The 26,893-nt window shown below is 37.9% G+C and overlaps 1 protein-coding gene across 1 annotated transcript in view; it reads right to left on the reverse strand.

The window, feature by feature from the left end:
* The window catches only part of mmp14a (matrix metallopeptidase 14a (membrane-inserted)), a 39,067-nt gene extending 12,508 nt beyond the window's left edge, over positions 1–26,559 (reverse strand). Inside the window, exons 1-2 of the mRNA XM_062993344.1 lie at positions 26,188–26,559; positions 2,689–2,837 (exon numbers count right to left, since the gene is read on the reverse strand). Coding sequence (XP_062849414.1) covers positions 2,689–2,837; positions 26,188–26,265 — 227 coding nt within the window. The 5' untranslated portion in view covers positions 26,266–26,559. The remainder of the gene's footprint in view (positions 1–2,688; positions 2,838–26,187) is intronic.
* Between the last annotated feature and the right edge of the window lie 334 nt (positions 26,560–26,893).

Genomic DNA, 26,893 nt, shown 5'->3' on the forward strand with positions numbered 1-26,893 from the left:
GGCCTTTGTGTTGGTCATGGCTTCCGTAACTTATAACCTATATGTTGATTTAACAGTTGCATATAACTATGGCACAGTAGGTTGTGCTGTCACCTTACAGAAAGAAGGGCCTGGGTTCAATTCTCTGGACGGGTGGCCATGGTCCTATCTATGTGAAGTTTGCGTGTTGTCTTTGTGTCTGCTTGATTTTCCTTCAGATGATCTAAAGACACGCTGTCTGACAGCCAACTGGAGCTTCTAAAAATTGCCCTAAGCGTTAATGTATAGGCAGTAGTAGCCTAGTGGTTAAGGTACTGGACTAGGAATCAAAAGGTTGCAGGTTCAAGACCCATCACTGCCAGGTTGCCACTGTTGGGCCCTGGAGCAAGGCCCTTAACCCTCAATTGCTTAGACTGTATACTGTCACAACTGTAAGTCGCTTTGGATAAAAGCGTCTGCTAAATGGCAAAAATGTACATGTAAAACATATGTGTGTGTGTGTGCGTTTGCCCAGCAACCTGTTCAGGCCTTTCTCCCAATGAATTACACCCACTGCGACCCAGACCAGGATAAAGCAGTGTTAAAACAGACAATGAATGAATGTTGATTAGCCAATTATTTGGCATTTATTCGGTATTTTCCTCCCGATTTAGCGCACTCAATTTTGTCTTGCGCTGCTGAGAGATACAGTGTATCACAAAAGTGAGTACACCCCTCACATTTCTGCAGATATTTAAGTATATCTTTTCATGGGACAACACTGACAAAATGACACTTTGACACAATGAAAAGTAGTCTGTGTGCAGCTTATATAACAGTGTAAATTTATTCTTCCCTCAAAATAACTCAATATACAGCCATTAATGTCTAAACCACCGGCAACAAAAGTGAGTACACCCCTTAGTGAAAGTTCCTGAAGTGTCAATATTTTGTGTGGCCACCATTATTTCCCAGAACTGCCTTAACTCTCCTGGGCATGGAGTTTACCAGAGCTTCACAGGTTGCCACTGGAATGCTTTTCCACTCGTCCATGACGACATCACGGAGCTGGCGGATATTCGAGACTTTGCGCTCCTCCACCTTCCGCTTGAGGATGCCCCAAAGATGTTCTATTGGGTTTAGGTCTGGAGACATGCTTGGCCAGTCCATTACCTTTACCCTCAGCCTCTTCAATAAAGCAGTGGTCGTCTTAGAGGTGTGTTTGGGGTCATTATCATGCTGGAACACTGCCCTGCGACCCAGTTTCCGGAGGGAGGGGATCATGCTCTGCCTCAGTATTTCACAGTACATATTGGAGTTCATGTGTCCCTCAATGAAATGTAACTCCCCAACACCTGCTGCACTCATGCAGCCCCAGACCATGGCATTCCCACCACCATGCTTGACTGTAGGCATGACACACTTATCTTTGTACTCCTCACCTGATTGCCGCCACACATGCTTGAGACCATCTGAACCAAACAAATTAATCTTGGTCTCATCAGACCATAGGACATGGTTCCAGTAATCCATGTCCTTTGTAGACATGTCTTCAGCAAACTGTTTGAGGGCTTTCTTGTGTAGAGACTTCAGAAGAAGCTTCCTTCTGGGGTGACAGCCATGCAGACCAATTTGATGTAGTGTGCGGCGTATGGTCTGAGCACTGACAGGCTGACCCCCCACCTTTTCAATCTCTGCAGCAATGCTGACAGCACTCCTGCGCCTATCTTTCAAAGACAGCAGTTGGATGTGACGCTGAGCACGAGCACTCAGCTTCTTTGGACGACCAACGCGAGGTCTGTTCTGAGTGGACCCTGCTCTTTTAAAACGCTGGATGATCTTGGCCACTGTGCTGCAGCTCAGTTTCAGGGTGTTGGCAATCTTCTTGTAGCCTTGGCCATCTTCATGTAGCGCAACAATTCATCTTTTAAGATCCACAGAGAGTTCTTTGCCATGAGGTGCCATGTTGGAACTTTCAGTGACCAGTATGAGAGAGTGTGAGAGCTGTACTACTAAATTGAACACACCTGCTCCCTATGCACACCTGGGACCTAGTAACACTAACAAGTCACATGACATTTTGGAGGGAAAATGACAAGCAGTGCTCAATTTGGACATTTAGGGGTGTAGTCTCTTAGGGGTGTACTCACTTTTGTTGCCGGTGGTTTAGACATTAATGGCTGTATATTGAGTTATTTTGAGGGAAGAATAAATTTGCACTGTTATATAAGCTGCACACAGACTACTTTTTATTGTGTCAAAGTGTCATTTTGTCAGTGTTGTCCCATGAAAAGATATACTTAAATATCTGCAGAAATGTGAGGGGTGTACTCACTTTTGTGATACACTGTACCAGATTGCATCTGAGGAGAGCACGTCGCTGTACACGCCTCTTCCGACACGTGCACAGCCCACATTCTGCACAGGCGTCTCTTCCACCAATCAGGGTGCTTACACAGCGTATGAAGACCCACCCACCCACACATAGTCCAAACCCCACCCTGCAGATACGGTGGCCAATTAGTATCTGCTGCAGGCACTGCCAATTATGCCCGCTAGATGGCGCCCAGCCGATCTGAGGCAACACTGAGTTTCCAACCGAGGAGTTCAGAAACTCTGTGCTGGTGTGCCAGCGGAATATCCCGCTGCGCCACCTGGGTGCCAGCCAATTATCTATCTTTACCCAGCATTATCCTGTCCTACAATACCATAGGCTCAGTTTCGACTCACTTGAGCGTTTCCGGGTCCAGGGTTCCTGTGACTGTAAGACCATAGAACTTTTGCATGGCGGAGACAGCAGAGGCTATGGATTTGGGGGACCGGATCGCCTGCGCCCGGACATCCCCAGGAGGAAGGTAGCCATACTGTTGTAACCACACCTAAAAGAGAGAGAGAGAGACCAAAGGTGTCAGACACACAAAGAGAGAAAAGACCAAAGATGACTTCATATAATTATAGACCTCAAATATAATAAGCTTATAACCTGTCTTTCTCCACCTCCAGCCTTTTTAACACTCATCTAATTACATCAACACCACAACCTTATGCAACTCTTAAAATAAATGTTCAAAAATCCACAAAGAGCCACATATACCATGAAGACGTCAATAGAAAGTAAACAAAAGATGTGCCTTTTATTAATTTAGAGGAAGTTGAGTGTGTGTGGGCTTCATTGAGTTTAAAAGTGTGTAGGAGCACTGAGTTTATACCGAACGATGCCAAGCTGACTTAACCGAAACTACCAGATGTACCAGAAACTGCCTGTGTTAGCAAAAACTTTCCTTACAAAAATAAACATTCAGGAGAGGGAGAAAGGGGGAAAAGAACAAAGAAAACCAAAAGAATAAAGCACATAAAATGTAATTACTAGCTTTGATTGAACTTTGTGCCTATTGAGTCTGCTAGAGGAGCTTCAAAGTGACCATGGTACATCCTCATAAACATCTCTTCCTTTTTTGTGTGAAATGAGACTGAAACATATAAAGAAAAGAAGCTAAACACCTCTCTTAACTTAAATACACAATTTCTGTTAAACCCACTGGACCAATGCATATTTCTTCTATAATACACCAATCAGCCATAACATTAAAACCACCTCCTTGTTTTTACACTCACTGTCCATTTTATCAGCTCCACTTACCATATAGAAGCACTTTGTAGTTCTACGTACAATTACTGACTGTAGTCCATCTATTTCTCTACATACTTTTTTAGCCTGCTTTCACCCTGTTGTTCAATGGTCAGGACCCCCACAGGACCACTACAGAGCAGGTATTATTTAGGTGGTGGATCATTCTCAGAACTGCAGTGACAATGACATGGTGGTGGTGTGTTAGTGTGTGTTGTGCTGGTATGAGTGGATCAGACACAGCAGTGCTGCTGGAGTTTTTAAATACCGTGTCCACTCACTGTCCACTCTGTTAGACACTCCTACCTAGTTGGTCCACCTTGTAGATATAAAGTCAGAGACGATCGCTCATCTATTGCTGCTGTTTGAGTTGGTCATCTTCTAGACCTTCATCAGTGGTCACAGGACGCTGCTCACAGGACACTGTTGGCTGAATATTTTTGGTTGGTGGACTATTCTCAGTCCAGCAGTGATAGTGAGGTGTTTATAAATTCCAGCAGCATTGCTGTGTCTGATCCACTCATACCAGCACAACACACACTAACACACCACCACCATGTCAGTGTCACTGCAGTGCTGAGAATGATCCACCACCTAAATAATACCTGCTCTGTAGTGATACTGGGAGAGTCCTGACCATTGAAGAACAGCATGAAAGGGGGATAACAAAGCATGGAGAACTACAAAGTGCTTCTATATGGTAAGTGGAGCTGATAAAATGGACAGTGAGTGTTGAAACAAGGAGGTGGTTTTAATGTTATGGCTGATTAATGTACAACTTCAATGTCAAAAAAGTTGCAACCGTCAAAAAATTTAAATCATGTTTTATCTTATCAAGTGTAACTGTAGTTTTTATTACATGCTTATTCTAAATTTGATGGCTGTAACTTGTTTATCACTTTGTTACTACAGCTTTCCTTTTAACAACATTCTCTAACTGTTTAGCAACTGAGGACACCAATTGTTAAAATTGCTTGCTTGCTTAATGGAACACTTCAGCTGCCCAACAGTCTGGTATCTCTGTTGTTGTATATTGTCCTTTATTATGCTTGACATGTTTTTAAATGGAGACAGGTCAGGACTGCAGGCAAGCCAGTCTAGTGCCTGCACTCTCGTCCAACAAAGATTATGACTTGGCATTGCCTTGCTGAAACAAGCATGGATGTTTAGATAAATAAAAGACATCTTCATGGCAGCTTATGTTCACCCAAAATGCATAAATACTCCTCTGCATTAATAGTGCCTTAACACAGCTACCCATGCCACTGGCGCTTACACACCCCCATACCATGACAGACGTTGGCTTTTGAATTTTGCCTTGGTCCTTTTCCTTAATGGCCAGAACAACATTCATTATATTTTATAAACAAATTTAAAGATTGACTCATCAGACCACAGCAGACATTTCCTCTAGGTTTGTACATTGCAGTCTCCTCATCTGGCCATGTACAAACCTAGAGGAAATGCTTGCTGTGGTCTGATGAGTCAACCTTCAAACTCCATGAAACCGATTACACCAAACTAGAACTAGAAGTTTCTCTAAAAAAACAAAAACTATTTACACCATTGTTCTAGAACTGTGAAAGGATCAGTGTTCATCACACCTCCACCACCATGTTTGACTGTTGGTATCATGTTCTTATGGCATATAGCGGTGTTAGATTTATGTAACGAGACCCATCGCTTCCTTTTTGGTTAACAACGGTTTGCTCTTTGCAACTCTCCTACGTATGCCATTTTTGCCCAGTGAAACCATGTAAATTGACCCTAACTAAGGCAAGTGACGCCTGATCGTTTGCAAACTCCAACTTTTCTCCATTTGTGGATAAAGCTTTCGCTGTGGTTTGTTGGAGTCCCAGGGCTTTAGCAATTTCTAGATGTTTAGATTCAATCATTCCTGGGTGTGGCTTGTGAAATTGAACCCAACTGTCAATGGAATCTGGTTAACTGGTTGATTTTGTAACTGGTTATCTGGGTTGTCTATCATTAGAAGTACAGTAATGTAATTATTTGAAACATATATTTGTGACAAATATGCAAAAATAGAAGAAATTGAGTTTTTCCCAGCACTGTATTTTTTTTAATGCATTTTATCCCGATTTTTTGCGCATCCAATTTTTACCCAATTGCGTCATGCTTCCTCTCTACTGGTGCTGACCCCCGCCCACGATTGAAGAGAGCAAACTGACACACATCCCCTCCGACACATGAGCAGTAGCCGACTGCCTTTTTTTTCACCTGCACGAGCCGAGTTCATATGCAAATCAGCCTTGTGCACGGAGAGCCACACCCTGATCGCATTATTCCTCTACTCAGTGCAGATGCCATCAATCGGCCAGCAGAGGTCGTAGTTGCATCAGTTATGAGGTTCCTATCCGGCTCCCTACCCTGTATGAACAACAGCCAAACCTTGTTCATATAGCCGCCCAGCCCAGCCGGATGGCAGAGCTGAGAGTCGATATGATGTATTTGAAATCCCAGCTCTGGTGTGCTAGCGTGTTTTACCGCTGCGCCACCTGAGCGGCCAGTGCTAGATGTATGTAACGAGACCCATCGCTTTCTTTTTGGTCAACAACAGTTTACACTCTGCAACTCTCCCATGGATGCCATTTTTGCCTTTCTTCTGTTGTGGAACCACATACATTGACTGCACTTCTTTAGATGTGCATCTTCTCCATTTGTGGATAAAGCTCTTGCTGTGGTCTTAAGCAATTTCTATATGATTAGATTCAATCATGCCAAAAAAAAATATTAAAATAATAAGATAATGACTTTATTTTAATGTACCTATTAAAAATCAACTTGTTTTGCCATTGACAAAACTAACTAACAGCAAAATGTCCCTGTTTACGTTAGGAAATACCACCAGTCTGAAAGTCTGTGGGACTGAGATCCACAAGTATGAAGTGGAGGGAGGCAAAGATTACCGAAAACAAATTCCCTGCCATTAAATTTCCATGAGGTGGCAGAGGGAAGTGTGACTGCTAGTTCGGCTGCATGAGTGGAGGCTTCGTCTTTTGCCTCTGTCTCCACCACTCAGACCACAAGCTCAATCAGAGACATGACAAAGAATTCTCCTAAATACTTTAAACCCCCAAACCTCTAAGCTGCTCTTGATTTCTTTAGTTGTTTCTTAATCTTCGCCCTGTTTTTAAGATCTTTCGAAAACTATTAGGAGTCGGTGGGGATACATGTGGATAACTTTTCTCTTTGTCCTAGGGTGTACGACTTTCCAGGAAAAAAAATACCCAACCCAACCCAACCTAACCCAAATCTGAGGTATACTAAGGTAGGAGGGGAGTTGAGATTTGCAGGAGACAGTCCAGATAAGGACAAGTACAGATAAATTGTCCCTTTTCACTGCTTTTACCATAAGTAGTAAGCGCAGACTGAGCATAGTAATTGTTAATAGACTACAGTGGTACAGTGGTAGCCTAGTTGGTAGGACTTTGGGCTATCAACTAAAAGGTTAAGAGTTCGAATCCCAGCTCTGCCATGCAGCCACTGTTGGGCCGTTGAGCAAGGCCCTTAACCCTCTTTGCTCCAGGGGCACCGTACAATGGCTGACCCTGCGCTCTGACCCCAGCTTCCAAATAAGCTGGGATACGCGAAGAAATAATTTAGTTGTACTGTACATCTGTATATGTATATATAACAAATAAAGGCATTCAATTCAACATCTCAGGGGCTACCGTGCACTAAAACATCCCAATCTTTAATCAGCACAGTGCTGAGTCTTTGCTTTGTTCTCCTGTACAGTCTTTACAAAAAGCTCTCTTAATCTTAAAGTTAATCCTAATATAAAAAATCCTAATAGGATGAGAGATCGGCCACTCCTTTTCATCATTTGATAGCCAGGTCTCTCGAGAAAAGAATCTATGTTTGCGTGTCTGCACATTGGAGGACTGAGTAGCTGACTTGTCAACCTCGGTCACAGTTCCTCAAAGTGCTCTTGCCTTATAGCTTTAATATGTATGTTTATTGATTCTTTGTTTTTTTATTTATGTAAATAATAATATTATTTATATAATATAATTATTATATAATTTTGTTTTAATATACAACCTATTTCCTGATGTTTTTTACTACTAATAAAATGTATCCTTCTAAATTCTTTTGCAGATATTTGAAGTATTTACTATTCATTCATTATCTGTTTTACCACTGTTTCATCCTAGTCAGGGTCACAGTCGGTCAAATTCATTGGTCGAAAGACAGGAAACACTCCAGACAGAACGCCAGTCTTTCTCAGCGCAGACACACACACTTACACATAGGGCAATTTTTACTAGCTCTAATTGGCCTGACTGAATGGCTTTGGAAACTGACACACAGACACAGGGAGAACATGCAAACTCTACACAGGACCCTGGGTGCCCAGCTAGGGTTTTCAAGCCAGGTCCTTCTTGCTGTGAGATGACAGTGCTACCCACTGTACCACTGTGTTGTTCTACTTTAAATGTTTGCAGGATTTTTTTATTTGACAGTACAATAAAATACTTCTATGAAATAAGATCAATAAAAATTAATAAATTGCCTGATTGCAGAATGATCCTAGGGACTGAGTGAAGTTCTTCTTGGAATACATTCCTTCAGTATATCAGTTTGATGCTTCAGCAAAACAATTTAAAGGTCATTTGTATGACTCAGTATTTAATAAGTAGGTTTACATGGACACTAATACAATAAATCAGACCAGGTTCTGAGTAACCTGATTAACACGGACAGCCCAAATCATGCTTCATTCTAACAAAGTTCTATAAAGTTATTAGCATGCACTAGAAAGTCTACAGTACATATTTATACTCTATACAAACTGTTGTTACTATACTGACTATGATTTAAGACACTGCACCACTCAAGCACTTGAAATAAGGAAATATCTACTAATATTTATATAAACAGTGTTGGTTTTACTGTTACACTATTAAAATGTGTAATGAATCAACAGTTTCATTACATACAGAGAGGCTACTGAAAGACTGCATGAATTATGCAGAGTGGGTTTCCTGACGTGTGCTTGTAATATGATTTGACATTAAATAGGTAGATTACTTACAAATACACATTAATTAGTAACTGGTGGGATTAATAAAATGAGATCCACATGTTTAAATACAATTATGGTTTGATTTAAAACTGTTATATAATGATCTTAAAACCAAATTATTTCCAATTGGCTGTGTGTTGCTCTATCATCACTAACTACTAATATGTAATGTAATTAAACATACAAATAACTGAGCCATTTAAATTTTTCAAAATTATAGTAACATGCTTCAAGAGCCACAATCTCTAATATATAATGAAACTGAAATTCAAAGGAATTAAAAGTGAAAATGACTAGTATTAAAAACCAGTATTAACACTCTACTAGACAGTAAATATCTTCACTACAGGTCCTTACACAGAAAAAACTACTGAAGTTCAATCAAGAAACCTGCAGTACAGCAACGTTAAACTCTCCAAGCTAGAGGTTATACACTGAGCAGCCATAACATTAAAACCACCTCCTTGTTTCTACACTCACTGTTCATTTTATCAGCTCCACTTACCATATAGAAGCACTTTTTAGTTCTACAATTACTGACGGTAGTCCATCTGTTTCTCTACATACTTTGTTAGCCCCCTTTCATGCTGTTCTTCAATGATCAGGACCCCCCAGGACCACTACAGAGCAGGCATTATTTAGGTGGTGGATCATTCTCAGCACTGCAGTGACACTGATATGGTGGTGTGTTAGTGTGTGTTGTGCTGGTGTGAGTGGATAAGACACAGCAGTGTCACTGCTGGACTGAGAATAGTCCACCAAACAAAAATATCCAGCCAACAGTGCCCCATAGGCAGCGTCCTGTGACCACTGATGAAGGTCTAGAAGATGACCAACTCAAACAGCAGCAACAGATGAGCGATCGTCTCTGACTTTACATTTACAAGGTGGACCAACTAGGTAGGAGTGTCTAATAGAGTGGACAGTGAGTGGACACTGTATTTCAAAACTCCAGCAGCACTGCTGTGTCTGATCCACTCATACCAGCACAACACACACTAACACACCACCACCATGTCAGTGTCACTGCAGTGCTGAAAATCATCCACCACCCAAATAATACCTGCTCTGTAGTGGTCCTGACCATTGAAGAACAAGGTGAAAGCAGGCTAAAAAATTATGCAGAGAAACAGATGGACTACAGTCAGTAATTGTAGAACTACAAAGTGCTTCTATATGGTAAGTGGAGCTGATAAAATGGACAGTGTGTGTAGAAACAAGGAGGTGGTTTTAATGTTATGCCTCATCAGTGTAAAAATTAATAGTTTCTTAGCATTTTGTAGGATTATTATACATTTTATTTTTGCTGTGTTTCTCTAATGATAATTGGCAGTTTTAATAAAGTGCTAATTAAATTATAAACCAGCATTAAATAGTAAACAAAGCTTCTCAATCCAAGACTTGTTTTACAGAACAATCAAGGTTCTTGTGGCAATCCACCACTTCACTAAAATTTAGTAAGAAGGGTGCTTATATTCATCCTAAAACTATGTACAGGTGCAATGGGAAATATTCAACCCCCATCACCGTAAATGGAATTATGGTGATGTGTAAGAACTGCAAGAAGGAATAGTTATTAATACATACAAGTAATTTTGAGAACATAAATTCACATACTTTTGAGTTGAAATGAAAAACATCAAGTTCTCCTGACAAATGTTCATGTGTAATATTCCACCCCCACTCTCAGTACTTAATGGCCTCTAATAAAAGGTTTTGGTAAGTGCTAACAAGCTTCTAACGCTTTTGTGGAATCTTTGCCTAGTCTTCTCATGCAAAAGTTTCCAGCTCATTGAAGTTTGATGGCTTTCATGCTGCAACTGCTTTCTTTAAATCCCACCAAAAATTTCTGTGGGATGTAAATCTGAAGAGAAGGACATTTCAGGATGTTTAAGGACTGATTCCTTAACCAAGCTTTGGTTGATGTGGATGTGTGCTTGGGATCATGGTCTTGTTGGCTAGTTCATTTATCACCAAGGTTCAACGTAGTACACTTTTTGTCAGAATGCCTTGGTATTATTGTGAATCCGTGACAGTTATGCGGTTAAGAAAAACATCTGCAGCAGGAAAAACATCCCCACATCATCTCTGACCCACCTTTTGACTGTGGGGATGTATTCTCTTGATCATAATCTTCGCCTTTTCTTGCACCAGACAAACCACTAATCCTATACGGTCAAACAGTTCTATTGTGTCCCAGAACTCTGCAGGCCTATCCAAATTCCTTCTGGCTTATTACGACCATTCCTGTGCTCTTTGGTCAAGAGTGGTGTACACCTTAGTGGTGTTGTTAATTGATATTTTTATAGTTGCCATTGACATAATTGTCTAAGCCTTTATCAGGTCATTCTTTAAGTAAAACATTGCTCCGACCAAAATTTGCAGCTTTTTCCCACGACCAAGCAAGTTTGTTGCTTTGCCATAGGTTTGGAACTTCAAGACAATACTCCCGATGGTGTCTATAGAAATGTTTAAGGTCTCTGAAATGTTCTTATACCCATTGCCTCTCTCATCTTTTGTGACAGCTCCTTGAACAATTAATTCTCTGGGTGGTGTTCATAAAATCACAGCTAAACCAAATGAAAAGTTATTAAGTCCCAGTGTTTAATCATGTTGCAACCCAGCTTTAGGTCATACAGACTAGCAGTAGGTTTTAAGGTCAGCAATATTATGTAGGGGTTGAATAACTGACATGACAAACCTCCTGCTACTCTAATATACTGTACTTTATTATTTATTTTCTTTGTTCATTTGCTGTATTATTCAACTGATAAAGACTTCATTTAAAGCAAAATCTAGCTCTACAGAAAAGTTTATAAATCCTAAGGTTTATAAAAAAGCTTTATAAATCCTTTTTTTCTTTGGAGGTAAATGTCTCTTATTGCAAATATGATTTACAATGTGTATTTACTGAACTATTTACATGACAAGACCAGAGTGCTCTATGCTGTACTTTTAATCTGGTCATCATGCTTCATTTTTTCTTTCTTACTCTCTTTGTGTATGTCCAATCTTAAAGCAATCAAAATGCTTCCCCCTTTCCATTTCTATATCTTCTATGACCTACCTTTATGTTTATTTTCTCTATTCTTTTCTCCTTGCATTTGTCTCCTTCTTTACTGAAACTGCTTTTCCTCTAATGTATCTTATATTTCTTTGTCTAGCTCTCACACAGAAGACCTCATGTCCACCGAGGCCTCAGGTTTCCTCCTACCGCTTCCAACAATCCCTGCATGCACCAGCCCTGTGGAACACCCACTAACAAGCGTCAAAGGTTCTATTTAGAAACCTCTGCCGACTCCTCTGACTACTACGCACAGACAGGTAACCTTTATTGAGTCTGCCGAGCCACAGTCAGCCTGGCGCACTTGTATTTATTACTCAGGCTGTACTCATGTCTGACTAAGAGCAATGTTTAAACATAAAGGTTTTGCAGTTCATATAGATTACTTTATATAGATTACTACTTCCAGACCGATTCTAGATCAGCTTTTTGGGAAGGGCAAGTGTTAACAATCAGCAACAGCAACATTTGCCTGTTGTCTTTTGAAGGTAGTTTATTTGAAACAACAAAAAGAAGAAATATTTAATGTCTAAGTTGATTAATTGACTTTTGTGAACATATAATAATTCCTAATTTTATGCTTGCAACACATTCCAAAAAAGTTGGGACAGGGTAAATTAAGACTTCAAATAGCTGTGTAATGCTGATGCTGTTATGATTGTGTATGTAAAAGTGTGCTGTGTCCTGATAAGACAACCTTATAAACTGCTTTTAGAAATAACAGATGTTGTTTTCTCTAAGCAGAAAGAGAAATGACCATAACAACCATAGCAAAGGTGTCAAAAGCCAGTGTCTGTCGTGGTATAGGGATATGTTATACATATTGATTTAACATATGCTTTCATCTAGATACGTTTTCAAGAATATCACTGCTTGATAACAATAACAAAACAGAATGACCGATAACTGGCAAATAAATAGTTGTTGAATCAATATTTCAGTTTAAAATGGTCAAATAAGTTTCTTTATCAACTGTTAACGGTTAATATTTAAGTAAAAAGCAGAATAGATACCTAGCATGGATATGACATTAGTACAAAACAGACAAAGCTAGCATTGTGCCTCATTCTTGACTAGGGATGTATTGATGCACCACAAGACAGTTAAAAATCGGTGCACGTGCCACGATTCGAATCGGTTATTCATTTAAGATGAATCGATATTCACTTTAAACAGCAAAGGGAACTGGCGCTATTCACCTCGCCTGGTTGACGGCACTTCACAAAGTTGCCAGGTAGGGGATTTTCCAGCCAAATGTATTTATGTGAGGATACTTTCTTTATTTGTACTATTCATTTATTTATATAATGTTGGATTCATTTTAAAATTTAATTTTAATTTTTTTTACACAATAAGCATTATTCGGCATAGTTTGTACCTACCTCAGAAATAAAAGGGCATTCATTATTTAGATAAATAAAAGATAAGAACAAATGCAGTATTTTATTTTATTTAAAGAGAAATAATAAAAGGAAACTTTGTCATAATTTGTCTTCAATTTCATTTTGTTTAAAAAAAAAAATCGGGAAAAATCGTATCGTGAATCGTATCGCATTGTGGGTAGAGTATCGTTACATCCCTAATCTTGACTATTAGAATAGAAGACTCCTGTTGCATTCATGCATGTGGCACAATGCCAGTACATTAGTAGCTGGGTGTTAATTCCTGCTCTTGAGAATACATTGTAATGTCTTAACAAACCTGATTACAATATTTTACCTTGTCTCTCAGATAATGTAAAACACCAATCATGTTATTTTAGTAACTATACATTTGCCAGACACAACATTAGGAGACAAGTGGCACCTGTCTTAGTTACAGTCTACCAATACGGTTAGCTTCTTGACTAAAAAACTTACATTTAGACTACTAGCTACTAGAGGTATAAAGATGCACACACTGCAGCTGCACAGTTTAAACATCAGAGTCTGTAATCACTGTAACTCATAAACTGTATTATAGGCAGGCCTTATAAAATAGGCACCATGACACCACCAGTGCAAAACATAGTATAAAACTGCTGTCGTCATAGTGTTTATTTCAAGTGTGGATAAATATTTAAGATTCAGTTATTGGTTTTGCTTTGTAGATGCTTTTTACAATAGCATCAATCTGCTTTTTGTGTTTGGAGTTTAAAACAGTTTAAGAAAAGGGCACGACCACATCCAAATCATGCTAAGTTAATCCAAAAAATGCTTGTTTTACTTTAAGAAGTGCTCATAGTGAAATGTTAGAATACATACACCGACTAAGCATAACATTATGACTACTGGGTGGGTTAGTGGGTGGGATATATTAGGCAGCAAATGAACATTTTATCCTCATAGTTGATGTGATAGATGCAGGAAAAATGCACAAGCGTAAGGATTTGAGCGAGTTTGACAAGGGCCAGCTTGATGGCTAGACAACTGGGTCAGAGCATCTCCAAAACTGCAGCTCTTGTGGGGTGTTCCCGGTCTGCAGTGGTCAGTAACTATTAAAAGTGGTCCAAGGAAGGAACAGTGGTAAACTGGCCAAGGCTCATTGATGCACGTGGGGAGCGAAGGCTGGCCCTTGTAGTCTGATCCAACAGATGAGCTACTGTTGGGGAACCAACACAATATTAGGAAGGTGGTCATAATGTTATGCCTGATCGGTGTATATACTGTAAATTCAGAAATTATTTAAAATCATTGACTTTTGCACACCTTATTGTGGTGTTTGATTTTGCATGCTTATTATTGCCATTTAACCCATAAATCCACGCTTAGTCACCCATAATGATAAAGTAAAAACAAGTTAATTATTATTTTTTTAATGTTAAACCAATTTATTTACAAAAGCATTCAGACCCTTTGCTGTGGCACTCCAAATTGTGTCTGATTTCTCCTTAAGATGTTTCTAGAACTCAACTGGAGTCCACTTGTTACTATTTGAACTCTTTGGACATAAAAGCACACACCTGGGTCTATAAACACCCCCAATTTACACTGCACTGACAGGACAAAAAAGTCCAAGCCATAAAGTCCAATGAACTGTTTGCGATGATCAAAGATTATACCGAGTCAAGCCACAGAATAGGGCAAGGATATAAAACAATATCTTAGGCTTTGAGTGTCCTCAGGACCACAGTGCCCTAAATAAGTTTAAATGGAAAAAGCTAGGCACAACCTTAAACATTCCTAAAGCCATTATTAAATTCCTAAATTCCTAAACATCCAATCAAATTAAGCATCTGTGCAAGAAAGGCCTTGGTTAGGTAAGTAAGAAAGAATTCAAAGGTCACAGCCATCTCTCCAGCCAAATACCTGAACATCCTTTTATACACATGAACTGAAGCATACAACCAAAACAACACAAAAGTGACTTTGGGGCAAGTAAATTTTAAATTTACTTGAGTATCAATATATGTGGAAAGACCACAATTCACATATGTTTGCAATCCAAGAACAATGGGAACCTACTTCTTCAAAGTTTTACCTTTTGAATAATCTGACTATGTCCAATCATGTTATTTATGTCTGGTTTTGTTACTGCTTCCTTTGCTGTTAAAGTCTTTTGTTTTTAAAATGTCCATAATTAGTTCAGCTGGTCATACCTAGAACTGTTAACCACAAAACAACCTCCTAGATTTCCTGTATATGTTTCCTGTTGTTGATGTGGGGTTTTCCGGTTTTGTATTTTTGACTCTGGTTAATGATCCAATCCTTTATCAAACTGTGGTAAACCTGAAGTTGATCTTTATGAGTCTGGTGCAGCACCTGGTTGCTCTCGCCACACAGCAAAAACTGGAGAGTTGAAATTTCAGAGTTAAACATCTCAGAGTTGATTTTCACTCTCAAAGTGTCATTTTAACACATTCGGATTTAAAATGTGTTCAGTGTTGGAGTTATTTGGCAGAGTTGATTATACAGGTGTTAACCTAACTCCACAGAGATTTAATTAAACTCCGCCCATGCATTTAGGTTTAATTAAACTCCGCCCATGCATTTTACTTCTTCAGTTGGAGACGACTCCTTTCCATTTTCCTCTTCTCAAGTTTACGCGGTAAGTGTAATTAATTCAATCTTAATGAAAGTATACATTGATGATGATATTGTCAGTATAAAACACAGGTGTACTGAAGGATGTGTGTGTGAGAGTGAGAGAGAACGTTTCTGTTGACTGCAGCTGATTGCTGCCACTTAAGTTCAATCAACTGCTTTTGGTCCTGTGTGATTTTTTTGTTTTTGTTTGCATGTTTAGCCGTCTAGTCTGCTAGGTTAGCAAGCTAAATGACTTTTCTTCCTGCCTGCTGGGGAACTGTAGTGATGGGCTGATGAAGCCTCGTGAAGCCTTGACGCTTTCCATCAAATTGGTTCGAGAAAAGGTTCATTTCTCGAGGCTTCATTTGCACACAAACCCCCCTGCTGGTCAAAACTATTATTGTCATTTCAACTGATGTGATGACCCCTGCCTCCCACGCAAGTGTTAACATGGGAATAATCACTGCCAAGAATAGAAATAAAAACATCTTAATATGATTTTGTGTGGTTAATTCATCCATCCATCCATCCATTCATTCATGATTTCATATATGATTTTTGTTAAGTGGGAAAAAGTAATATAGGTCTATTCATGTTTAAATTTTAGTTGTGTTTAGTTAGGATTGTGTTTGTGAATACTGGTGAGATGGACTTTATTCATTTTTATTTAGAAACAGTATTTTTTCCACTGTGCTTGGACTCAGGCGGTTTCTTTTTTTTGATAGGACCTCTCCAGCTTTTGAAAAAACCCTTTCACATAAATCGCGCCAGTACTCAAACCACTTCCTGAACCGGCGAGGCTTCACACGTCATCCGTGACGTCACTTGTTCTTAAAGAAGCAAGCCTCGATACGCGCTTCACGAAAGACTTCCTAGATTTCTCGACACACGCTCCGAAGCCTCGGCACAGTACGACCCATCACTAGGGAACTGTGTACTGTAGTTGTTTTGTGTTCTTTTTTTCAATGATTATTCTGGACAAATGGTTAACATATCTGATGGTAAAATGGTTAAAAAAACTTAACTTAAAAAAAAAGTTATTTAATGGTTTACCTTTTCACTGAATTGATTGTTTTCTGTTCACTTGCTTAATTGATATCACCTGGTCCCACCTATTCCCTTGATTTTGTCCTTATTTAACCTAATGCAAGAGCTCTTTGTTCTGTTTAGCAGCATGATATATGTGTGGATGTGTGATGGAAGTTTATTTTGGGTTATTTTATGTTTAGTATAAATTAGATATTTAATCTCTTTTCAGATTAAATGCGAATCTGAGAGGATGATGAGGGAGATTTTTCAGCGCCGCCAGAAACTTGTTAATGATCCAGGCAGAAGTGCTGATATCCTTTCCACCTTCCCAAGATTTCTGGATACAAAAGGATTGGTAAGTTTGGAATGATGTTTTTACTGGGTTGAAATTAAGCATTTAATGTAGTAGTACAACTAGTAGTTTAAAATTAATTCTTTATTAAAGGTTGATCAAGACTTCACTCTCCTGTTTGATGACGAGACATCCTCCAGGATGCTTCAGAAATGGTATGCGTTCTACAAGCCAAATATCATGAAAGAGGTCAAGAGGCTCACTTCAACACCAGAGCTGTGTCACGTGTTGCAGTCAGCAGAAAGTTCACCAGGAAGTGATCTTGAGTCGACGTGTGTTTTGTGTGTTTTTAATGCATTTGCTATTATTTTCACCTTTCATAACTTTGTAATTATAGACTAGTTTATACACTGGACAATCACTGTCTGTTTACTGTTCTTAATATGTCTCTTCATTTTTACTTATCTGGACACTACTGCACTTTAACTGTATTTTATGTCAATAATCTCTATCTTGCACTTCTGGTTAGCGGCTACTGCATTTCGTTGGCTCTGTACTTGTACTCTGCACAATGACAAAGTTGAATCTAACCTAATAATTGCAGTCTTTTTTGCATTAATTTAAGCATTCATTATTTTAGAGTTTAAGATCTAGTTTGTTTATTCTCTGTTTCTAAGTTGATCTGATTTGGGGGAAAATATGACCAATAGATAGACATTTCAAAACTCAACACCTCTCTGTAAAAGTATTAAATTTGATAAATTTTCCATTATTTGATTGTGACTTTGTCTTCAGCCTATGACCAACAAATGGCCTCCATGTTTTTGCTTTTGCATTTTCACCTGCCACCACCAGGAAAAATAAATGTTATTTTTGAAAATTATTTGGTGTATTGGAATTAATTCTTCTAATTATTAGAAGAATAATGTAGGGAGTTAAATAAACACTACTGAAATAGTAAACTTAAAGCAGTGTTATGTTTAGATAAGACCCAACAGTGGCTGCATAACAGAGCCTGGATTTGAACCGCCAATCTTCCAGTTGATAGCCCAAAGCTCTACCCACTAGGCTACCATGGTCCAATTTTGTCCAAATTTTGTACCCTTAGTGTTACTTTAACTCTGTTTTATGAGTTAAATAGGAACTCTGACACGGTGTTAAACATTTAACTATTTTGAAAGTGTTGATTTAACTCTGCAGAGTGTGGAGCTATATAAACCCTGAAAAAGTGTTAAAATCAACTCTGTGGGAGTTAATTAAACACTGGACTTTTTGCTGTGCACTTTTAAACTATAGAAGTAAGCATGTATAGGTAACATAGCCATGATTTTGCTTAACTGTATGCACAGGAATTTAAAAGTGTATTTATAAAAAAAGTTTAGAGAGATGCAGAAGAATTCGTAATTTCTTTTGTCTGTGTTTATCTAAAATTATATTTTTATGCCTTAAATCTGAGTTGCTGTCTATGTCCTTTGCTCTAAGTAAATATGGAATATTAATAAGTGTATTATTTGGCCCTGTTGGGTATATGTGGTTATTAGGGAACATTATTCATGGCACTTTTGCAATAAAGCATTAATGACAAGCCAGCTGTGTGTGGTGTACCATCACCGGACAATTTTAGAAGAGCCTTATACAACCTCTGTTTTTGTCATGAGTTTTTATTTTGAGTTTAATTATTTTACATTAAATTGTAAAGCTATTTAAAGTGTTGTATCTTCTTGTTCATATTTTTCAACTCCTTATTCCATATTTCAATTGTTGGTTTAATTGTTTTGTAAACTTAAAACTAGGACAAGAGCTGTTTTTAATTAAAGGGCCATAATTACTGTAAATACCACCTCTGACGCAAAGTGAGACCATATGCTGTGACCTCACCTACAGACATGCCAGAGCAGTAAGACTATGCCTTCCTGTAAGCCTGAAGTGACATCTAGACCTCCTATGTTAAGCAACTCTGTAACTGCTGATTTAATGTGGTAAATTTAACCAGGTAAAATTAAACTTCCTTTGCCCTAGGATGAATCAGTCTCTTCCTAAGAAACAAAGCAATGCACTTTTTGTGAAGTTAGTTTTTTAGAAGAATTTTACAGTCTGGCAACATCTTGGAAAATCATACTTCTAAGATAAAGAAATGAACATAAGCCATTCAAACATCTTGTTTAATAAAGTCTAAATGCTGATGGATCATCTTTTAATAAATTTAACATAAGTGGCTGTCAGAGCTAAACATCGTAAGCTATTTAAATTTAAAACAGAGAGAGGTGATAAAAAACAAAGAGTAAAAAGTTAATAGAAGCCTAATAGATGTTTATGTGGGGTGGATGTAGGAGAACTAGAAAGAAATGGAGAAGGGAAGGAGCAGGAGGAGAAGTTTAGTTCAGTTTACTTGGAAAGAGACAGACCGACTCAGTTGTTCCCCTCAGATTTCTGCCAACGGAAAAAACTGAGAATTGTGGTCATCAGCGCCTGACAGCGCCTTGGCATCTGAACAGCCAAGCAGTGGTTTAGATCACTGACCTATTTGGGTGCATCCTCACCTTTTTATTTAATATTTTGCTTTAATTTGCTTAAATAAAGTCTTTACACATACTCTATTCTACGCTAATGGTCAAAACATACTAACATGGCACATACCTGCTCTACAAACTATTAAGTTTATCTTAACCCACTTCAGTGGAAACAAAGTTTAGCATATCATGACAGCTGGATTTAGAAATGAACAGTTATTCGTTAACAGACGGTGTTACGGAGACCAATTTAAATATCAAACACAACTCTTAAGTTTGATGTCAATTAGGCTTTATATAGTTGGAAAATGAATTACTGTGAAGTAAAATGAACAAAAACAGTAGCACTAAAGCAGGTCAGCATTCTGAAATCATGAAGTAATCAATGAGATGTGGCCGGTATTTTGTAAGCATTTAGACTACATTTGTTAATATTGCATGGTCAGCAGTGTTCTACCTTTATATTGGGAAATAGGACTAAGAATCTTAATAATATTATAATACAAATAGTTATTTTACATTAAGAAAATGTTTTTTATCACTGTATGTGGTTTCATTAGCAGTGCTGTACTGAAGCATCATAAATTCCTGGTCATTTAAATGCATCATTGTGTTAGTAGTTTCCTTAAAGAGATGTACCTAATGGCGGTGATGCATAATTTAGCATCAAAGCTCTGCATACCAGGTATAAAAATGTGATTTCTGATAATAAGCAATGTTAAAAGCTTTGCAATGCCAAATAAAATTCGCCAGAGAAATAGAGACAATTTGGTCAACTTTGATTCATGTATCACACAGTAAAAATTGCTGTATGTTATCTGAAGGGATGGGGCTTCACAGTAATACATACAGTTGTTGCATCAAAATAACCTAACATGACTAGAAATTAAGGATGTAATGACACACTCTACCCACGATGCGATTCACAATACTGGGTTCAATTTTTTTTTAACAAAATGAAATTGAAGACAAATTATGACAAAGTTTCCTTTTATTATTTCTCTTTAAAATAGTGTATTTGTGCTTATCTTTTATTTATCTAAATAATGAATGCCCTTTTATTTCTGAGGTAGGTACAAAGTATGCAAAACAATGCTGCACATTTCCCTTTTTGTGTAAAAAAAAAACTGAAATGAAATTTTAAAACAAAACCCACAATAAATAAATAAATGAATAATACAAATAAAGAAAGTATCCTCACATAAATAAATTTGTCATCCCTAAAATTGTTTAATAAAACACAGCAACTTTCACAAATAGACAGGAAGCTAAATATGTTGGATCAGACAGATAACAAACAACTGCTTTGTATTTGTACAATGTTAATGGAAAAAGTATGAAATTATTAACACACTGCACCAGGCTATAGCTGATCATACAAACCCTGTTTCCAGTAAGCTTAAAAAACAAGAATCTGTAATTTGGTCTTTATTTAACTGACAAATGTATAAAAAATGACTTTTAATGGCTGACCATAACATTAGAGGTCATAAATATATTTGATATCACAAAAACAAAACACAGCTAATGAACAACTGTTAGCTTTTTAAATCGTTTTTCACCATATCCATTGTATTTGGGAATGATGTACAGCAAATTTAGTTTAATGAAAAAGTGCTGTCTGGAAAACTGCCATGTGAAACTGCATGTGAATAACAACAAACTGTCATTTTCAGTAAAGGTAACCTGACATTTTCAAATTTTGAGTGTAAAATGCAAAGGTTAAAAAAGTTAACTAAACCCCAGTGGTTGGATAAAAGTGTGCATGTTAGTTATTTCCATCTTTGAAATAATGGAATAAAAGATGCCAATGTTTGGGCATCGCAATGAAATGTTACAGACTAATGCAGCCCCTTCATTGCACACAAGGCTGGAAAATTTGCTGGTGAGTGATCCAATTCAGTTACAACATCTGTAATAGTACTTTGAATAAATCATTTTTCTGTGGGAGGGAGAGAGAGCAAAATTGAGAAAGAAAGAGAATCATCCAGCTGTTTTTCAAGGCTATGGCTTTTTCTCCTTATGTAGCATAACAACAGCACCTGAAACAACAGTAATAGGTCTGGTCTGTTGCACTTTATATTGCAGCGTATCAGCATTTTTGTTGTTTGAAGTGGTTTTATTTACGTTGTGAAAATGAAGAACTGGCCGACTGTGCACAATTATACCAGCTAGATTCACAGTGCATTACACCAAAGTATTCACTAAATATCTGGTAGTCATTACCAAAACGACTGTTTGCAGAATTTGTACTGCAGCCAACACATGTTCAGCACGTTCCTTTTATCCTATAAAGAATTCTAACCAGAAAAATGTGCAGATGTAGTTTATCATCTGGAATTTAACCTCAGTCGCGACCTTACACTCGGCTCACATGACTCCCGTGTGACTCCAGACTGTTATCGTCTGAAGAAACTTGGAAGCTTTGTTCATCCAATGAAGCTTAATTTTCCACTGCTAGCCATGCTGCAACAGTAGGTATATACCTGGATGCTGAAAGATTCAGATCCTTATGTAGTCATCTTGATTTTTGGGAGTTTGTTTTACTCTGATTAATGTTTGAGTCTTTAATTGCAAAACTAGACAATTGCCATCTTTTTTAATCTGTTTACTTTCAATTTATTCCTCTTTCTTCAGCCTCTGTTGTCATCTCTACAGCAGACGTTAGCAAGGCTTGTAACCCTTTAGCAGATTAGGTCAGCTCGAGACATCTTTTCCTCCCTGTGATTTCTCAAGTACTGACTAGACTTGGACTAAAAGGATCTTGTGAATCACAAAGTCTGCATAATTTGCTAGCAGTGGTGATTCAGAAGTTAAGGGTTTTCTGATAGTTACCAAAAACAAGCGAGTTTAAATCTGAGACTGCCAGAGGGCCACTGTTAGGCTTTTTTGACAGATCCTTGTCTAATATCCCATGCTCATGATTTACCTAACAATGTTTTATTGTTGCTATAATTTAACATTAACCATATTTTACATACAAAGGTATGTACAATTTGCAGAAATCATAACCCAAATGAACTGCAAAATAATGGTTATTATAACTTTAACTATAAGGACAAAATACTTCAACAAAATTACTTTAACAAAATTGATTGTCTGCTTTTATAATCCTTACTTTCCATGCGATGGCAAACACAAGGCTTATCAATTGTATATTTGATACAATTATAAAAATTGATTATTAACTTTATTAATATAACCAAATCACTTGCATAGTAATTAAATCATAATTATTAAAGGCACTAAAGAACTGTTGAACTGTTTTGTAGTTTACCATGAATATTTAATGGTCAACAGCTTATTTTCAGTTAAGACACCACTCTGCAGGGATTAATATATAGGTACATTATGGGCGGCACGGTGGCTAAGTGGGTAGTACTCTCACCTCACAGCAAGAAGGTCCTGGGTTCGATCCCCAGGTGGGGCGGCCCAGGTCCTTTCTGTGTGGAGTTTGCATGTTCTCCCCTTGTCTGCATGGGTTTCCTCCGGGTGCTCCGGTTTCCTCCCACAGTCCAAAGACATGCAAGTAAGGTGAATTGGAGATACTAAACTGTCCATGACTGTGTTCGATGTAACCTTGTGAACTGATGAATCTTGTATAATGAGAGACTACCGTGTCTGTCATGAATGTAACCAAAGTGTAAAACATGACGTTAAATTCTAATAAACAAACAAATACGTACGTTTCAAGAGTCTACTTAAAGCTACAGTGTACAACTTTTGCAAATTTGGTTAAATGGAGACATCTTTGGCAGAAATATGTAACTGCAAGCAATCACTCTTTAAGTGATTTAAGTTAAAAAAAAAAAAAAACTTAACAGAATGAACTCAATGGCATTTTTTACCTCTGTACGGCATGAGTGGTTAAGATTTTTCTAAAATGTGAATTAATGTGTGTGAGCAGTGACCAGTCCAATTACCTTTCAGCTAAAACAGAATTGTCTAATCGTATGTTTTGTCTGTTAAACCACTGAGTAACTTCTATTTTTGTTTTTTTAGAGAAGACAATAAAAAGATCTTTCTAAGCATAAACATATATGTGTTGAGAAAATGGAACTGGTGAATTAAAAGGGTTTTCATTCACAAATTATAATTAGTTGCAATAGCAACTAACAACAGCTAGTAGCAATTAGAGCTTTCAGAACACAGTTTACAGTCAGAAGTCAACATATTTTTCTGTATTTTAGGTTCATTTGATCCATTCACCTGGGCAAGCCCCTTTCAATTACCCAAAGTTTTATGGCTTTCTTAAATGGATCTTTATTTGAAAGTCTCTAATAAGTTATTGAGATTTAATTTATTTTGTAGTAACCGTTGTTATTTTGGCTGCGAGTTTGCGAGATATTACGACATCCACATTCTCTTCAGATTTATTTTCTTGGCTGGTAAACTCTTCTCTAGTAAGTTTTGGCATATCACTCCTTTTATGTTTTCCTCGCCATGCAAAGAATCAGAGCCATCATCCCAGTCTCAAGCACACCATTATGATGCTTTACCTCCATACTTCACTGTGGGTATGGTGTTCTCTGGATTACACATGCAACTCTTCTTTCTCCAAACATGTTAAGCCAAATTATTGCCAAAAAGTTCAGTTTTTGTGTCATCTAACCAAAGTAAATTGTTTTAAAAGTACTCTAATTTGTGTCTGCAAATTTTAGATGTGCATCTCTGAGTTAATTATTTACTTTTGCATGCATTGTATTGTTGGACTGCAGTGCAGTTTATTGCTATTGTTCTCTGTGTAACTGTTGTTCCTATTGCTTCCTTGTTATTAGTCTGTGAACAAGTTGTGAAATTCTATATTTGATAAATGAAAACATGCATGGTGCACTTTGGTGCAGTATGATTACTGGTTGTTTCCATAAACTTGTTGATTGCTAAATCATTTATCCTGATATGAATAATTAAGGTGTTTTTGGTAGGGCAAATCAAATTTGGGACAGTATGGAAAATGTTAATGTAAAACCCCTGCAGTGTTTCTTACATTTACTTTGACTTTTATTTCACTGTAGACAGTATGAACCCAAGACATTTCATGTTCTGTCTGGTCAAATTCATTTTATTTGTTAACATACATCCATTCCTGCATTTCAGGCCTGCAACACATTCCAAAAAGTTGACTGGACACTAACTAAATTATTATGTTTATGTGTATTTTAAACAGGTGATATCAACAAGTAATTGTAATCATGATTTGGCTCAAAAGTAGAATAAACAAAAGGCTGAACAAAGATGGGCAGAGGATCTCCAGTTTGTCAACAAATGTGTGACAAAATGACTGAAATCTTTGAAAACAATGCACTGAACAATGCACTTTACAATGAATATCATTTCAGTGCATTAAATGTAAGTCTAGGCTGAACACCCTTGATCTCTGATCCCTCAGATCACTGCGTCAAGAACCGTCATTCATCAATAGCTCATATAACAACATAGGCAAGGGATTACTTGTCAAGCACTACAATACAGAGTTACATGCATAAATGCCACTTAAAACTTTACTGTGCAAAAAAGAAGCCTTATGTTAACAATGTCCAAAAGAGTTGTTGAGTTCTCTAGGCGTGGAGGCATCTGTGATGGCCCACCTCACAATGGAAATGTATACTTTGGTCAGACAATAATTCAAATCTTTTTTTGAAAATAATGGAAGACAAAAAGGACTATCCAGGCTGTTATCTGCAACAAGTCCAAAAGGCAGGGTCTGTCATGGTACAGGGTTGTGCACAACCCTGTACTGCTGCACACCTTTAGACATGTTTGGAAGAATGGGACAAAATAACACCTGAAACACTTCATTGATTGGTATCCTCAGTGCCAAAACACCTTTTAGGTGTTGTAAGAATTTATTACCTACCAGCATTGTACTGTAATACTTATTATGCACCTTGAGCCGTACTTAAAAGACTTAACTGAGTCTTTTACTTGCTTAATTGTTTTTTCTAATGTACCTTGAGCCTTTACTAACTATTTCTGATGTACCTTGAGCTGTTGTAATACTTGACTTTCCCTTTGATATCTAACTATCCATCCATCCATCCATCCATCCATCCCTCTAAAAGTGGTCAATGCTTTACCGTCTCATTTACATTTTCAGCATTTAGCAGACGCTTTTATCCAAAGCGACTTACACAATGAGCAATTGAGGGTTAAGGGCCTTGCTCAGGGACCCAACAGTGGCAACTTGGTGGTGGCGAGGCTTGAACCGGCAACCTTCTGTTTACTAGTCCAGTACCTTAACCACTGAGCTATCACTGGCCCTCAGCTTTTATTGGAATTTGTTGCAGGCCTGGAATGCAGGAATGAATGTTTATTAACAAATGTAATGAAGTTGACCAGACAAAACGTTAAATATCTTGGGTTTATGTTGACTGCAATTAATTTGACAAGTTTGACAAGTCAAAGTAAATGTAAGAAACAGTGCAGTGTTTTATTATAATTTTATTTTTATTTATTAATTTTTGCATACTGTCCCTTGTTCTTATTTGGGGTTGTGTACACACACACACACACACACACACACACACACACACACACACACACACACACACACACACACACACACACACACACACACACACACACAGGGGTGCTAAATGTGTTGAATACAGTAGTGTTTATGAGTAAAAGTGTTAGATTAGATAAGACTCACCTCAGGTCTGATTTCTTGTTTCTCGCTGCTCACACCCAGAGCCGCCAGGACCATCCAAAGTACTGACCAAGTGGCCATTCCTCCCAGAAAGAACTACAAGAACTACACTAAAACTAACACAAAGCACCAAATCAGCTTCCACTTCTGTTCGCCTTTCCTGAGTCAAATTATTCCAAAACCTATTTTAAAAAGATGAGAATCGTCCTTGTTTGTTAAAAAGAAGAATTTAAGGGAAAAAACTGTCCTAAAGCTGTAAGTGAAACACGCTGGCGTAAAAAAAACTTTTTCTACTTTAAAGTTGGATACAAAACAACGTTAATCAGACAAAGCGATGTGCAGAAACATGTTAAGCTGGTCCCTAAAAGTGATCGTGTCTCATCTTGTCTGTAGGTTTTCAGTCTGGCCGGCTGCTTATCTGATCGCTTTATGTGTGAGAGACTGCAGACGTGGTTCACTCCGGTGATGCCAAAGTGATTCTGATTCACTAGTGAGCCGATTCTTTCCAAATACAGTAAAAGTTGCTGTGAATCAACTCTAAGATCTGATTCATCTAACTTACCAGTTGGATAGTGATGGAAATTTCGATGCAACCAAAGACGGATTAAGGATAGTCTGGGCCCCTGGGCAAAGAGTTGTGAGAAGTTGTGTAGCTGTACAGATGTCAATATCATGCTTCTGCAGCTGCAGGCTTGTGGCTTGGAACCTC

This window comes from Trichomycterus rosablanca, chromosome 4 (genome assembly GCF_030014385.1).
Source record: "Trichomycterus rosablanca isolate fTriRos1 chromosome 4, fTriRos1.hap1, whole genome shotgun sequence".
NCBI lineage: Eukaryota > Metazoa > Chordata > Actinopteri > Siluriformes > Trichomycteridae > Trichomycterus > Trichomycterus rosablanca.